Source organism: Drosophila erecta, unplaced genomic scaffold, assembly GCF_003286155.1.
Source record: "Drosophila erecta strain 14021-0224.00,06,07 unplaced genomic scaffold, DereRS2 tig00000055-arrow-pilon, whole genome shotgun sequence".
In the NCBI taxonomy this organism is placed as follows: Eukaryota; Metazoa; Arthropoda; class Insecta; order Diptera; family Drosophilidae; genus Drosophila; species Drosophila erecta.
Window position 1 is genome coordinate 6,038,499 of NW_020825200.1, and position 17,355 is coordinate 6,055,853.

Below are 17,355 nucleotides of genomic sequence, written 5' to 3' on the forward strand. Positions count from 1 at the left end.
GCTGATGAGTTAGGCTATGAATCAAGATCATATTTCCTTAAGACCTTACTCAACATGCGGAAGGGTAGCCGCTTCTTTGGGGTTTCCTAATACATTTTTCATTTTGCACTCTTTTTTTCCACCACCCAGCATATGAACATCCCGTGGCCCATTTGCGTATGCCTCTTGCCATTGTTTGCGCTACACTTCAACGCACTTTCGTCATTGATCCTGAGAGTCCTGCAACCAGTCGGTCCGGTCCTTATTGCCCACCCCCCCACCACCCAATCCTGGCCAGAGCAGACCGCCGGACCCCAAACTGGCCTTCAATTCAAACCCCGTGGCTGTTGCCCGTTTTATTTTTTCATTTTTATTGAATTTCGCTTCCCCATGCTATATATCCAGTGGAGGAACCACACCGCCCCGGAGTGTGTTGCATTATGCCGGGACATACGTTTTGAAATTCCATTTCTGCGTAGGTTTTTTTATCCATTACTCAAATCTGTGTGTTTGTATGGGTGTGAGGCGTGGACAGGGGTAGGTGGCACGTATGTTGCCAGGTTGCCTGCCCCACGTACGGGGGCCACGGCGCTAAGCTTTGACTTGGGATTTGCATTTTTTACGCGCCGAGGACCAACTCGTCGCCCATGCTCTTGTTTTCGGAGTATGGGAGTGCGGGAAGGGTCGGATCGGTGGAGCGAGGAATGGCATCCACTTCTGCTGATGCCGTGATTTTTTTTCATTTTTGATACCCTACAGTAAACAGTCGTGATATGAAAAGGACAAGCAACTGACATGAATTTAGTTTAAGTCTAAGGAAGAAGAATCGATGTCTTCCTATAGTACAGTATGTAAATATATTGTTAAGTGACACATGCATTAAGTAATAATTAAGTTTCTAGTTAAACAAAGTGCTAGCTAATGGGTATCCAATAGTTGAGCTTTAAAACGGAGCTTCATTGCTAACGTTGTTGTAACGGCTAGTCCTTCTTTTTTTTTACCATAATTCCCTACTCCCTTTATCCCTTCGCATGCTTCTTTCATTCGCCGTGTCCTGTTTTGGGATAAAAATCCATTTCATCATCAGGGTTTCCTCTGTTCGCCGCCTTCCTGCTGATGCTGCTTTGTCTGATCGCGTTGAAATTGTAATGAGATTTTCTGTTTTGGGTCGACTTGGTACTTACGTATACGTTTTGTCGAGGAGTTGGCGCAAATTTTACGGTAATATGCTTTTTGAGAATGTGTGTACAGACCGGGAGTTTGTTGTCTATTTAATTTACAAAATTTATCTGCGGCTCGCATCGGTGGGCACCATTATATCCTGTCCACAATTTGTGGTTGTCAAGTCATATGGCAGCGGCAAATGCATTCGCTCATTCATCATTCGAAAGCAAGTCTGTTGTCCTTTCCTTACGGATAAGTATCCGTGTCCTTTCTGTCCCGTTTTCGGTTAAAATGAATTTTTTTGTTGCACCTCCTCTCCCTGTGCCGCACGAATTTTTAATAGATTAGACGGGTTCCCTTTGAGAACAGTGCGGGCTTGGAGCCCGTTGTTTTCTATCCACCCAGTTCGTAAACAGGGATTAGGTTGGATGATGCGGGAGTGGAGCTCCTAGCGCAGAAGGTTAGGCAGTGGATTTGAGGTGGTAATTGCGCCGGACTTGTTAAATTATGTGTCTTCATAATTTTTATAACATATATTATTAACGAGATAGAAGTCGAGTTCTCCGACTAGCAGATACCCGTTACTCAGCTAGTGGAAGTGCAAACGAAACGAATATCGGTAGAAATTGGGGAAAAAATAATAAAATGAAAATAAACTTAAAATTTTTTCAAAAGTCCGGGCGTGGCAAAAAGTTTTTTGCAAATCTATAGAAATTTATAGAGATTTATAAAAAAAGTGAAAAACAACATATAAGGTCTGCCTGTTACATACTTTTCAACGAATCTGGTATACCCTACGAGTACGGGTAACAAAAAAATTAAATATAAAAAAATGTCTAAATTTGAATGCAGATTTTTAGAGAATCATTTAGATAAACTCCAGAAACATTTAGAGGTATGCCACTTCAAAATCCGATTAATATAAGTTGAGTTATGGAGTATAGAAATTCAGCCTTGGGACATTTTTTAAGTTCTTCGAATTTCTACATCAGAAAAATCACAAAAAAATTAAAAAAAAAAAAATTTCTAATTTTGAATGCAGATCTTTAGAGAATTGCGTCAGAAACATTTAGAGGTATGCCACTTCAAAATCCGATTAAGATAAGTTGAGTTATGGAGTATAGAACTTCAGCCTTGGGACATTTTCTAAGTTCCTTGAATTTCTACATCATACATCAGAAAAATTACAAAAAAATTAAAAAAAAATAAATTTCTAAATTTGAATGCAACTTTTTAGAGAATTGCGTCAGAAACATTTAGAGGTATGCCACTTCAAAATCCGATTAAGATAAGTTGAGTTATGGAGTGTAGAACTTCAGCCTTGGGACATTTTTTAAGTTCCTTGAATTTCTACATCAGAAAAATTACAAAAAAAGTTTAAAAAATTAAATTTCTAAATTTGAATGCAGATTTTTAGAGAATTGCGCCAGAAACATTTAGAGGTATGCCACATCCAAATCCGAATAATATAAGTTGAGTTATGGAGTATAGAACTTCAGCATTGGGACATTTTTTAAGTTCCTTGAATTTCTACATCAGAAAAATTACAAAAAAAGTTTAAAAAATTAAATTTCTAAATTTAAATGCAGATTTTTAGAGAATTGCGCCAGAAACATTTAGAGGTATGCCGCTTCAAAATCCGATTAAGATAAGTTGAGTTATGGAGTGTAGAACTTCAGCCTTGGGACATTTTTTAAGTTCCTTGAATTTCTACAACATCATACATCAGAAAAATTACAAAAAAAATTAAATTTCTAAATTTAAATGCAGATTTTTAGAGAATTGCGCCAGAAACATTTAGAGGTATGCCGCTTCAAAATCCGATTAAGATAAGTTGAGTTATGGAGTGTAGAACTTCAGCCTTGGGACATTTTTTAAGTTCCTTGAATTTCTACAACATCATACATCAGAAAAATTACAAAAAAAATTAAATTTCTAAATTTAAATGCAGATTTTTAGAGAATTGCGCCAGAAACATTTAGAGGTATGCCGCTTCAAAATCCGATTAAGATAAGTTGAGTTATGGAGTGTATAACTTCAGCCTTGGGACATTTTTTAAGTTATTTGGCCATGATATGTCTGCTGCCACCTCCTTCATCGCCTTTATCAATATGCAGAAAAAATAGCTCGAAAAACCAAAATAAAATTGATGGAACTTTATTGGCTATCTATGCTTTTTCGGAGTTCTCTCAGAGCAATACACAATTTCCAATTAAGCGACAGTTTGTCCACTCTCCCGACCACCGATTTCTGCTATATGCTATATGCTATATGGCCGTGCGCATCTATAGACCGTCTAACTCTTTCCCCAGAATTCATCGGCACCATTTGAAACATTCGACCGTTTGGTCGTTTGCTGTTGTACTGTTTTTGCTCGCTTTCGGCGGGCTCGATAGCAAATTGTATTTAAAATTTATATAAAATTCGCAGAGTATTTGTTGTGACAACGTCTGTGTGCCCCCCGACCACCGATACCCCGCTTTTCCAACGAGCATTAGCCACCACACGGTTATTTTTGCCTGCTCCACAATCAACGTTAAAAATTCGCGCAATTTATGCATGCATGGCGGGAGAGGAGGGACTGCGAAAAGGGGGGTTACTCCTGCCACAGTGGGCTCGTATAAATGGCAAAAAGCCTCTGTCGCTGCCCCTTCCTGTGGCATCCGTCTCCAGCTCCAGCTCCTGCCACTAACACTTGCCCGTTGTTATTTCCACTGGCGAATCACCAAAAACTCCGCGCTTGTTTATTTTATTGGCACGTAAATTTATGTGGATCTCCATACCAGTTTTCCGGCCCTGTCTCTGCACACGAGAGTGAGTGAGAGAGGGTAGCTTTTCCGTATATCCCTGCATCCTATATATTGTGTGTACACAATTGTGTTTTGTGTATTTTATAAATAATTTCTGTTCAACGTGCAAAAATATCTACACACCCAGAAAAACCAACGCTGTTTGTCAGATACTCGGCGCACATAAACTTGTACATTATATATTTTTTCGTTGAAAGAGGGGCATTTTGTCAGGCATGCGATAGATCATAAGACTTTATGTTTTTGAGTATTCTGTTCCTAAAAGTTTAACTAAATTTGCAAATGAATTTGGTTATGCAAGCATAGCGTACTAAGAGGAATATAAACATTTGAATATATTTAGCAACTCAAACCACTAAAAGTATTAGTACACATTAATTAGGTCTAAGCGTTCGATATTCTTTTGACCAGATTTTGTTCAATGACAGGTTGTCCCAGTTCCAAGAGTCCTGTAATTCAAAAGCCCGAGAACGGGAGCCTTTAGCTTTTCTCTGTCATAAACTGGCCAACAAGGATTGGCGAAGGGGTTGAGTCGGCAGCTTCATCAATATGCAAAGGTCCGCAATAAAAGAGAACAAAACAGTGAATGCCACAAAGAAAACTGATGATAGTGGAACCCTAACACTGGTTTGAAGACACTTTATTTTAAGATGGGGTGCTGTATCAAATACGAATTAAGATTGGCCTTCTAATTGGAAGTTTGAATCGAACAAATATCGATCACAGCTATATGGAAGTTGTGTACTATGCCCAACCTGATAAACCTATGTACCAGAAGGCATATAAAATAGCATATTTTAGATAAATGAGTCCCAGCTCCTCTGGACCACTGTGCCTGCCACCCAATGCGTCTCTGCTGTGCTCACGTTCCATGCTGTCCAATTATGTCTCACACATGCAAATGCAACGTGCAGCGGCGGAAATCAGCCAGCCTCCATCCCAAAACCCATATGCCCAATCCCCAATCCCCGGTGCCACCCCCGTGCCACCCAATCACTCGACGCGCTTGTTGGGTCCGCGAGGCTTTTGGCCAGGAGCGGCAGAGCGACACGAACTGGGCCCAAACGAGCGGGGAAGCAACGACAACACATGGATGCCATAACGGGTGAATCCGTGGGCTGGTCGAGAGTTTCAGGGATCGTTTCAGGCTCAACTCTGTTTCAATTTGCACCCCCGCAGACGCGGCAATCACTCAGCGGAGCGACCCACTACCCACTACCCACTACCCACTGCACTTGGGCCACCCAGTTGCCCAACCCAAAGGCCACCCACTTTTTCGCGTAACGCAGAGTTTGGGGGAATGGGACAGGGAACGTGTTGTTTCCGACTCTTTCGGCCTTTCTCCAATGACATATGGTTGTTGTTTTGCTTTTTGGCCATGGCTAGTCTGATTCGTTGTTGTTGTTGTCCATGTTGGCGTCCATGTTGTCGTGCTATGTGCGTTTGTTGCAACAATCGATTTATTTTCGGTTTCATTTCTGATTGGCAATATTTCATAGCAGTGTCGTTCCTTTTTTTTCTTGATTTCTTGCTTTTCAGCTTCTCGTTTCACTCCATTCCGTTTGGTGTATGTGCCTGGAATATTTGTATTTTTTAAATAATAACGAACAGGGGGAAACGGAATTGGAATGTGCATATTGGTGGATTCAAAGCGAAAATTCTTTTACAGATGCAGCAACCGAATTAAAAATGTGGCGAGAACCCAAAACCCTATAAAGTGGATGTATGTTGAGCAAACTGTTTAGCCCATTAACCACTTTTAGAAAACGTTCCTTCTATAAGAATATTTATTTTATATTTGTATTTCTTAACGTTCGCCCCATTTTACATAGATACTTGTGCACAATGTACATTGTACATTGTATTTACTTTTTACAATTTATTTGCCCAGCCTTCGCTACCAATCCACTTAGCTATTTTTGTTTAATTTTTATACTCCTTTGGGCCTGCCAATTATTAAAATAAATAATGGACCTTAAAATCGCTTACGATTTGGTCGGTGGGGTTTGAATAAATAAATCTGAAATTGATAATGGCCAATTGCGAATCGAGGCGGAAAATTATGGTGTCTGCATGGTGCAATGCCATTTCATAAATTACATTTTTGTTTTTGTGCTTAAAATTAGAGCTCGTCGTGCAGATTCACATTTCCATTGGCTCGACCACAGCAGTTTCATTTCCCGTTTTTGCCGGATACAAACTCAAACCCAAACCTAAACCAAACCCAATTGAATCCACCCACGCAAATCCAACTCGCGAGCCACAACAAATGTAATGTCAACGTCAAATGTGGAATATTTTCCTACTAGGATTGCAATACGTATTTGGAATCAGACGTATATGTTTACGTATAATTGTTATTAATACATACTTGTTTATAATTAGATTGCTGATTGGCAGGAAAAATGTGCAATAATTTGTGTTACATTTTGATATTTATAATTAGAAGCCTGCATAAAACATAACTTTAATTGATACTCTATATTACAAATGCCTATAATTAAAAGGTATCTTAAAAAGAGTAGAAATTAATGGCAACATGTAATATACTTCCTTATATCAATGCACTCTTTTCCCTTAAAAACAAATGTATATGTTTCTGTGAGTGCAACAACGCGAAATCTGCACCCTCTACCCATGACTTACAATCAATATTTCGGTTATTGGCATTGCACAACGTCAACACCACGAACTGCAGCGGCAACAAAGACAGCGACACTTGCCACCAAAAATCGCATATATTTGGATGCCCCCTTTGTGGGGGATATTCACGACATCAGACTTTGGAGGACAGGATTTGTAGTTCTGGGTGGCCATGTGTTTGGGTGCTTCACTGCGGTTTAGAGCCGGCCTGCGGCTAGAACATCTCCATCGCCGGATACACTGAAACCGAAAGTGAGACCGCTTTTACGATATTTAGGATAGATTTTTGATCATTTGATTTATTGATATATATATCTAAAATATATATTCTAACTTAGCCCAAGGTTATAAAACGGCATGAGGTATAAGACGAATGCGTTATGAAACTAACGTCTTTTGAAAGCCTTTTTATTTTAAGTGCATTGCCACCGGGCTCTGCGGAGTTTCTCTGGTCGCTGGTTCGTTGGGTTAACGTTAATTTGCACAATTTTTGAGTTATGCCAATCGATTTCTAATGGGCCTCGCCGTGTATGCGATACAAAACCCTTGCCATCGGGAAAACTGAACACTTGCAATGGCTGACGCGCTTAAAATGCTGGGTGGGGATAGGTAGCTTCATTTGCAGTTCTAAACTGCCAGGATTTCGCAGCTCTTGACTTGGGCTTGCAGTGATGCCATTGATGGGCAACAAAGTGTTTCCCAGTGATTTTATGTCCGCCAAGCTGACATTGATGTGGTCGACACCTGCCCACTTTTTGCCAATTTTGCCCACTTAGACGCCAATTTGTGATTTAAGGCCGGCAGTTTGTTATTTCTTATGGATTATGGGAGACCATTTTGATGCGTTTGTCTACTAAAACAACTCGCTGTGTAATATATTACAAATAACTAATTTTATTTCGCAATATTTTACTTGCAAATACATTTATTGAATATAATTATCAAATAAATTTGTAAAAAGCGTAAGGAGAGAGGGTCGGGCTTACCAAAATCATAGGCAAATGGGACTAACCACAAACGTAAAACCCTCATTATTGGCATAAAACCTCTGTTTATTTTTTGGCGATAACCAATACATTCATCGTATGTCGTCTGTCGAAAATTGCATATGCAATACAAATTTCAGCCCATAAATATGCAAAGGTTTTGCGCAATTATCGCAGACGCGAGGCTTAAACCACACGCAAACACATTTATTTATGACATTATTGCATAAAATAGTATAAAAATAAATTGGATATGTACAAATGAAGCTGTCCTACCCCCAAATTATTTTAGGCACCACTGAAATTGTGCAGCTGCGCTTGAGGTTGGCGAAAAATGGGGGCTTCTATTGGCGTAGAATGGGGCAGACGCCATCAAATGTTGTCATTAAATTCAGCGGATTGCCGCAGAGAGAGAAAGAGAAATGAATAAAATGAACGGTCATAACCTGGCTGGAAAACCCACAGAAATTGCAGTATATATTTTATTCATGCAACGGAAAAATTGCCACGAAATATTGTTTGTTTATTCGTGTTTTCCAGCCTTTGTCAGTCGGTGGAGTGCGGCTGGTTATTTGTGTATATAAATGCATATGTACATGTGTACATATATGCAGAGGGGGTCGATCCTAGGTACGTATTCCATTGCACTTGCATTGCCTACTTATGGGCGAATTATGTGTTGGTTTTGGCCCAAAAGGACCCTTTTTCGCGGCCATGCACATGAAATGCATTGCGTAATAACTGTTAATGCTTAACATCGACAGCATTGCAACAACTGCAATAATTGCAAAAACTGCATTGTTTTGCCTGGTGCATTTGGGAGTGACACAAAAGCCCCTAGAATTTGAAATCATTTCAGGCGGAGGTTAGGTGGCCTGTTTATCTGTCCGCAGTTTGCAATTTGGTTTATTTTTCTTTGGCAGGTCCCATATAGACGGAGCTCCAGCCTAAAATGGATGCCTCGTTATGCTCATCTCATCTCATTTTGGCCATCTGTGCGTGGTGGTTGGGTTTCTGCAATTGGCTAGTGCCGTTTTCGCCGCTAGACTATGCCTGCGTTTTATCTAACGCTTTGTTTGTCCTACAGTGACTATTCGCTATGATAACCACATTCGTCGTCGCGTAATTAGTTTCCCACTGACAACCAGTGCAATTGCAGATGTCAACTTAGATGGGAATGAAATGGAGTCTACTATGTCCAACAGAACCTTTTGTTATTGTTAAAAAAAGGTACATACTTTATTTTTAATAATACCTCTATTCGCTAGTCTAAATAATAAATATCAAAATTTCTAAAATGTTCACATACATTACATTTTTGATGCAAAATTTATAAATATTTAAAGAGAAAATATAATTATTTTCGTGGCAACTCCTTTGTCTAAAACACACGTTGTCCTTTGTGAAAGCATGGCCACAAAATACAATTAAAATAATTCGCTAATAAGGATATACATAGAATTTGAAATAAATTCTGCGGGTTCTTCTGCACTTGACCAGCAATTTTGCTGTCGAAATAATTATTTGGTAAATTGCTTTGTATACTGCAAGCCAAATATGCAGACCGCAAATGACAAAAGCAAATATATGAAAAATGAGCTCTCCATACTATTTTGCAATTAATATCCAAAACATGCAAACCCGTCTCCACCGCAGCGCCTACCTCATCTCCTACTTCCATCTCCCAGCCCCACTGCCTCCCACTGCCTTTGGCCGCCTGCTTTATTAATATTAATTGAAAATAAATGCAACATAAGCCGGGTCGGTCAAAAAGCAGATGCCCACGAGGTGAGAGGTGTGGGCGGTGGAGTGTGTGTGTGTGCTGGCAAAAATGTTGTAAAATGCAAATAATTAAATGGCAACCAATAAAATATGCAAATGAGTAGCGCGACACTTGACTGGGCAAAGGGGTAGATGCGATAAAACATTTGCATATATGGTGGCACGTTGAATCGCCCGAAATAGCCGGCTACGGGCTGAGATTAGAACACATCTGCAATCGAGCATGGTAAGCTGATACAGCGCCGAATTAGTATAACCCATAGCTTAGTACTTGATGCACTTAAATCAGTCATTCCTATGACTCCCATACTCATTCCCTTTCGCATTTCAACTCGTCCTTGAAGGCACTGGACTACGATTGCGAGGCACAGGGCCAGGACATACCGCAGGCGATTCAGCTGCTGGGGGAGATGAACAGCAACGTGAAGCAGGTGACAGATTTGGTGGAGGGCATGCTGCAGCGGGTGAAGCGAGGCGAGCTAACCACGGAGTACGGCCTGAGCTTCCTGGAGGTGAAGTACCACATGCTGCTCGACTACTTGATCAATCTGACCTACGTGGTGCTGCGCAAATGCTCCGGCGAGACCATCGAGGGCGATCCCTCCATCGAACGCCTGATCGAGATTCGCACTGTGCTGGAGAAGATTCGGCCCATAGACCACAAGCTACGCTACCAGATCGACAAACTGGTAAAGACAGCCACCACTGGGGTCTCGAGCAGTACGGATCCCATACTCTACAAGCCCAACCCGGATGACATGATGAGCAGCGCAGGCGGAGCAGGTGGAGATGAGGACGATGGACAAGACGACAGCGATGAGGAGGACGACGACGACGAGGAGGAGGATGAGGATGAGGCTGGCGCAGCGAAAATGCCCCGGAAAGCGGCAACAGCCGGAAAGTCCGGAGTGTACGTGCCACCGCGCATCAAGCCCGTTTACTACGACGGCGATGAACGCGATGCCGACAAGGAGAAAAAGGCACTGGACCGGGCCAAAAAGCGGGCCATTACGTGAGTTTGACCACCGTTTCCAACTAGTTTCCATTCAACAGCAAAGTGTGTCTCTTTTAAAACCAGGTCTTCCATGCTGCAAGATCTCAAGGAGGAATACTTGGATGCTCCTACAGAGATTTCATCTGGCTCGCGTGCTCAGCAGCTGCTATCCCACGCTCAGAAGGAGAAGCAGGAGTACGAGGAGACCTATTTGATGCGTCTGCCGGTGACCAAGGCGGAGAAGCATCGCCAGCGAAAGCTGACCACGTTGGGTATGTTCCATTACGCCTCCCTAATATCAGATCCTAAAACCGACTTATCATTTCGCAGGCACACTTGGCGATGAAATTCTTGGGGAGATTAGTCGGGAATCAGCCCTGCGTGGTGATGGCAGCAAAAAGCGCAAACTGGCCAAAAAGGGAAAGGGGAAAAAACGTGGTGGTAAAAAGCGAAAATTCCATTAATTGGGAGCACAAAGTAGCCTATTTAAGTGAGAACATTTTTAGGTTATAAAACAAGTGTAGGCATTTTTATGCCGTTCTATATGTTTTTAATTGCTTTAAAAAGTTAAGTTTCCTATTATTTTAATTCTTGATTGACATTTACTTTTGCTTCTTATTCATTTATATTTTATTTCGTAATGTTAAGTTTCTGCAATTTACAATTAAATGAATTTTTATAAAAATGTTCTTATTATTAAAAAAAAAACAGTGTTTTTATTTTTGTAAGTTTATTTTAGAATTTTTGATTATTTCAGCTTACCAATTAAGCATGGTTATCCAGCAAAGCGCTTATCTGCGTGCAAAAATTAATACTTTTAATAAACATACTAAAATTACTTAATGCGCATTGTAAAGTTAGGCCACAAAATTAATAGTTTAAGTTTATTCAGAGACCTAAATTTAATTCGAAATTAACCAAATTTTAACAATTAAACCCTGTTTCACCACAAAGGGAAACGTGAAACTTTGTCTATTACAGTACTACAAAGTGAACGAAAATTAAAAAAAAAAACGAAATTGTATCTTAAGGCACAGCAAAATTAATCGTAAAGAACAAAAACCATATTTCGTTGTTTTTAGGAGTCAAAGAAAAAATTCAACAACTTTGGGCAAACGCAAATTAATATTATATTTTGGAACATCTTGTTTTGAAATTAAAATACAAACAAATTCCAATGCAGTTAAAACATTCTGTAAAAATGCAAAACCAAACTAGAAACAAAAGAAAAAACACAACTTCAGTGACAAAATGCAGATGCCTTAACAAGAGACCGGTTTACACAGTAAGAAACGAGCGAAACGAGAACAAATTTAGAAATCTTTTGAGTTGACGTATATTAAAGCAATGATCGAAGGAAATACTATATAAAACTAAAATAACTTAAGCCCCACCCAAAAACAAAGAAAATAAAAAACTTTTAATTGAACGGAGAGTATTTGATAAACTTTTAAAGCAATACGTGAACGAGAAGGTATTTTAGTTTTCACAAAAAAAAACTCCTAAAAACAACTGAATTTAGACACAAAATTTTATATATTTCTTATATATCGATTAACTAAAATTAAGCGACACATTTTGAACTACCCAAAGCAAAGAGATTCTACGTCCACTAAAAAAGTTTTTAAACGTTTGGGAAAACAGAGCAAAACCAGTTTAGGAGGAAAAGCTATTCGAAAGCGCAAAAAAAGAATGACGAGGGGAGTAGTTGAAAAACTATATTACCAAACATATAATTAATACAATTAAATGTAAATGATAAAAAATATATAGAATAGACTTAAGTTAAAGAAGGCAGCAAGCGAGCAACCAAACTTTTGGCTTCTACAACAAACTTTGACTAAGGATGTAAAATTTCTTCAAAATTTTTGAAAAACCTTTTTGGCTATAAATTTAAAAACAAGCAATGATAGGCAGACAACTGAAAAATTACCACATAAATGCAATAGAACTCAAAATTATTTACAGGCAACAAGCAGCATGATGTTTTAAATGTAATTAAATAAATTAATTTAATTAATTTATTTATGTTAAAAGCTGAAAGACTGAATATGTTAAAATGAAAACCAAAATGTAACAAAAACAATGAAATGAAAGGATATGTACTTTTTCTCAAGTGTGTGTATTAACTTAAATAATTTTAATAGCCGAATTTCTAGCTCAAATTTTAAAACGACTAAGACATTTGTTTTTCTTTTCAGAATTTACCCTTTTCGTCGAAATATCATTTATTTAGTTTTCATTCAGTGCAAGTTGTTTATTTCTGTACATGTAAAAGAAAGCGGAAAGCATGAAAACGGATACAAAAGTTAAATATATTGCAAAATGTAAAGACAACAAAAACAAAGTGAAAACAACCAAACAAAAGTCGCCTTAGCCAAGCACCACAAAGCAAGAAAGAAATGATATGAATCGAAGTGAAACAAAAATTTGTAAAAGCATATATAAACTTAACTTAACTACCAATTATTTGTTGTAATTTAATGTAACGAACAAACTGATACTCACACAACAGCAAAAACATCTACAACAGAATAGTGCAAAAGTTCAAAAAAACAATACCTATATGTAATTTAATTTTTATAGCCAAAGAAGAAACGAATCAGAGGAAACGGAAGAGATCGGATCCAAAAGGATAAATGAAGAATTTAGTTTTAAGCGGTCCTAAACAATTCTGAACAAAAATTAATTGGTTACTTAGTGATAAATACAGAATAAATGTTTTTAATCAACAATACGAAATTCGAGCTTAAATAATTTCCAAAACAAAATCGTAACTGCGGATTAAAATTGGTTCTTAAAAACAATATTTTTTTAATAAATGAAGACGTTGTAAAAATTATAATCGAGTGAAGAAACGACCATGATGAGTTCGCAAACAAATGCTTAAACGTGTGGAAGTGGTTTGCCATCTTACTTATGTAATATAATATAAGTTTAATTAATCTACCAGTACTAGTAAGAAACCTATTATTAATAACTAACACACTAAATTCAAAAAACGGAAAATCTGAAACTGATAATAAATTACAAACTCAAGAAACCAAATGAAGTTTTTTATTCAACACTTATCTTCGATAAGTGTGGCAAGTGGAAAAAGCATTGGAGAATAAATTCTACTCGAAAGTGATTCTTCAAATAATGAGGTACATCCACTTCTACATAGATTACTTATTTATTCATTGCATAACCAATAAGCAGTTACATATTTACAGCATAATAATTATTGCACAGGAAGTGTACGGATAGCAGCCTCTGAGACTCCATCGGCTTCTCCAAGAGCCTAGGCCTCCGGCTGAGCCACCTGTGGTGGCTGCTGCTTCTCCGCCTTCAGGCGCTGCTTCTCCTTGAGCAGGGCATAGCACTCGGGCACCTTGTTGTAGAAGTCGCACAGCTTCGACTGCGAGTTGAAGGCCAGATACTTGCCGCAGTTGTAGAGGCGCGGATGTCCGTTGACGCAGACGAAGTACTTCTTGCAGGTCTGCGGATGGCGATAGTAGCGCAGCTCTCCCTCCGGACTGACGTCCACTGGGGCGGCAGCGCTATCATCGGCTGAATCAGCGGCGGGGCAGTTGAAACCCAGGTACGCCTCGGCGTTGCAGTTGGCCACAAGATCGGGCCAGTCGCACTGGTAGGTCTCCTCGTTGAAGGCCAATCCCTCGGGGCACTTGGTCAGGCTGGCCACGCCGTGGGCGCAGTTGCGGTAGACGCCGCACTTGGTCGCATCGCCGTTCGGATAGAAGCCGAACTGGCGGGGACACTCCTCCGTTCCGTTGGCGGGCTGCAGGCGGGCCCGCTCCTTGCAGGTGGAGTACGGGGCGTAGGTGCACTCTCCGGTCGCCTTGGTGCGCTGGTGGAACAGCAGGCCGTCCGGACACAACTTCTCCACGGGAGTACCATCCTGGCACTCTGTGTACGAGTCGCACTGTTCACCCGACGCAAATCTTCCATTGGGCGTGGGGCATTCCGGGGAGCCAATGGCTGTAATCGAAAAAGAAAAGGCACGCAGGTTATTAGCAGGATGGCATATCATTTAGGAGCAAGTTAGATTAAAGAAAGCTTAGGTGGATTTCGTTTTTCCTTTCTTTTATTTCGACGAGCAAAATGTGAACAGTTTGCCAAATTCTTTAACTACAGACTAGAAAACTCGAGCAACCTATCGCCAAAAGGCCTGTGCATGGGAAAAAATCACAACTGGATTCGATTGACTTAGTTCTTCTTGGCATGCAGACGAGCGGCCTTGATCTGGGCACCCTTCTCGCGGATGGCACTGCTGCAGTTGGGCACGTTCTCGATGTCGTCGCACTGGTTCAGCTCCTGGTTGAAGGCCTGGTCCTCGCCGCATCCAATGCGACGCGGACGTCCCTCGATGCAGATGAAGTACACCTGGCAGTTGTCCTGCGACGGATGGAAGGTGTAGTCCGCCTCCTGTTCGCCGAGCAGCTCAGATCTGGGTGCCGGTGCCGGGCAGCGGAAGCCCAGGAAGGCCTCGGCATCGCAGTCCTCCACCTGATCGGGCCAATCGCACTTGTAGGTGGCCGGATTCCAGGCCAGACCCTCGGGGCAGTCGAACACGAAGCCACGGCCGGCGGCGCAGTTCATGAACTGTCCGCAGTGGCTGGCATCGCCCATGCGGTAGTATCCAAACTGGTGGGGGCACTCATCCGTGGGCTGAGCGGCCTGCAGGCGAGCCTGGCCCTGGGTGCACTCCACGTCGATCGGGTAGCCGCAGGGGTAGCCCGTGGACTTCTCGTTGTACAGCAGACCGTCGGGGCAGAGCTTCTCCTCGGCCACGCCGTTCTTGCACTCAATGTAGGCATCGCAGGATCCGGACACGGGAGCGGTGCCATTCGCCTCCCTGCATCCGCCGGCGGCAGCGGCAGCTGGAAGAAATAGCGTACGACGATTAATATCGATCCAGGGGATTGGAGTGGCAAGCTTACCTCTAATGAGTTATGATGGGAAACTGGCTCTTTTTTTGCTTTAGCTATTCGATACGTACTTTATGATCAACGAGTCGTGGGATTGCCGCAGGGCAGCTTGCCACTTGACAATGGATTTTCTCGCCTTCCCGCGACATTACATACACATACACCCGGGTATTGAAACTTTAATGACTTGGTGGGCACATACCCCGGTTGTTGAACCCGCGAATGTGATTCGAAAATGTTTACTTAATGCGATGTAAGAGTGAAAAGTTTGCGTTGAAGAAAAGTGCCAGGGACTTGGATGAAGTAATGGGAATGGGACTTGTGAAGTTGGTTGTTGGGACTGTCAGGAATGCACACAAACCATATTGTTTGCTAACAATGCCATCTAATTCCAAAAGCAAAATATCTTAGGAATAAATCGTAAAATCCCACATGAAGGGTTGCTATTTTCGAGTACCTGCACTATTAAAAACCTGTTGCCATGTTAACCAGTTTAAAAATGGGCATATTTAGCTGCTGTCACTGACGTCACTAACCGCTTTTATTAATTATAGGCGGAACAATTTAATATCAAGCCGATTTATATAAGAATACTATTTATCTTGTGAGCATTCTGCCTATAATTTGTATGGTTTTTAATTATGTATTTTCTTTCCTCTGCCATAAGTTTTAAGTTTCAACGAGTTCCCCTGTGCTTAACTAAATTATTTGAATCAATAAACATGCAAATACTAATCCACATTTGAGCTCAGATACATTTTGACTAAAAACGTGACGTCCATCTCGAAATCCGATTCGTGACCGTTGGTTTTTCGCGAGATCTGACACAGTAAAGATGTCGTACCGAATCGAAAGAGGTGCAAACGCGCTTAAAGGTCACCACAACCGGCTGAGCACGCACCGAGATGGATCTGTCGCCCCAAGCTCCCTAACATGTCTGACCGCTATCCGCGAGATAAACCCGTTCCACACAATGGACCATTGGTGCCAGCCGAAGATTATGCAATACTGATGTTTCTCTGCCCGCTTCGGCGTGTGAATCAAATTTCTGAAAAGGCTGCCTGGTGACCTTGAAATATCAATGAAATTGCGGTGGGATTTTACATATTGGCCATCACGATGGCCATAGTTACTGGCATTTATTGAGCCTTCCTTGCATTTCTCTAAATTCAATTTTTTGTTACTTTGGAAGATCGCGTAATTTCCTGGTATTGTGTGTCGAATGAGTATCAGTTTTAAGCGTTGAAAAACTGAACAATTGCAAATAGTGCCACATTCAGATACGGAATATGTGGGTCTTGGCACATTTTTGAATAAAATACGAATTTACTTAAATGGAAACAAAAAGAATTTAATTCGAAGCCGCAACTTTGAATCCTTAATTCTTAAAGATGAAATGAGTCGAAATGATGTTTCTTGAAATTTTGTGCTGACGTATATGCACATGTTTGTGTCACCTTCTGGAACTTTTCGCTGCTATAGTACAGCAGCAGCAAAGTTTGTGGCCAAAGTCATTCGTTTTGCATATAATATAAAAAACTATAGTATACTAACCCATTGAGCCAAACATGGCAACGCACAAGAGAGCACTGATTAAGATTTTAGCCATTTTAACTGTTGTATAAATCCTCGTTCTGTTTGCCGAAGGCAAAGTGGTCACTAAAAGGTTAACTAAGGAAGAGCTACTGCGATGCTCTGCCAACGAGCTGACAATTTCGACTGTTTTGCGCTAGAAACGCAGCGCAGATATTAACTGGGTAACCTCACATTCGTAGCTGAAGCTGAAGCTGACGCTCAGGCTGAAGCTCTTTTGGATGATGATCATCGGAGCGAGCCGAAACGTCGCCGGAGCTTGGTGATCTGCCCCTACCTGGTGGGGATTCGCAGCAGCTTTTGCTGTCGCCGTCGTAGTCTCAGGCTCAATTGCCATAAAAACAAACTTGCCAATAAATAACGAATAAACGAAAAGACATCGGATGGCACAACATTTCGACAGCAATGAAACATGATTGCAACTGGCAATTAAAGGTAAAGTTAAAAACCCTTGGGTATTTCCATTATTCCAA

At 40.8% G+C, this 17,355-nt stretch overlaps 2 protein-coding genes across 3 annotated transcripts in view; one reads left to right on the forward strand and one right to left on the reverse strand.

Moving 5' to 3' along the window:
- LOC6540742 (neuroguidin) overlaps positions 1 to 13,406 on the forward strand; it is a 39,884-nt gene extending 26,478 nt beyond the window's left edge. The window contains exons 2-4 of the mRNA XM_001968806.3: positions 9,709 to 10,376; positions 10,443 to 10,630; positions 10,689 to 13,406. Coding sequence (XP_001968842.2) covers positions 9,709 to 10,376; positions 10,443 to 10,630; positions 10,689 to 10,822 — 990 coding nt within the window. The 3' untranslated portion in view covers positions 10,823 to 13,406. The remainder of the gene's footprint in view (positions 1 to 9,708; positions 10,377 to 10,442; positions 10,631 to 10,688) is intronic.
- A 108-nt stretch (positions 13,407 to 13,514) lies between these two features.
- Positions 13,515 to 17,088, reverse strand: LOC6540788 (protein obstructor-E). Of its 2 annotated transcripts, none has more exons than XM_001968807.3 (2): positions 16,844 to 17,088; positions 13,515 to 14,339 (listed from the first exon to the last, which is right to left on the reverse strand). In XM_001968807.3, the coding sequence occupies exons 1-2, from the start codon at positions 16,896 to 16,898 to the stop codon at positions 13,642 to 13,644; spliced, it is 753 nt and encodes a 250-aa protein (XP_001968843.1). In that variant the 5' UTR covers positions 16,899 to 17,088; the 3' UTR covers positions 13,515 to 13,641. The 2 variants fall into 2 exon arrangements, with proteins under 2 accessions (XP_001968843.1, XP_015015099.1); XM_015159613.2 differs by lacking the exon at positions 13,515 to 14,339 and adding an exon at positions 14,428 to 15,241 and having other exon boundaries at positions 16,844 to 17,085.
- Between the last annotated feature and the right edge of the window lie 267 nt (positions 17,089 to 17,355).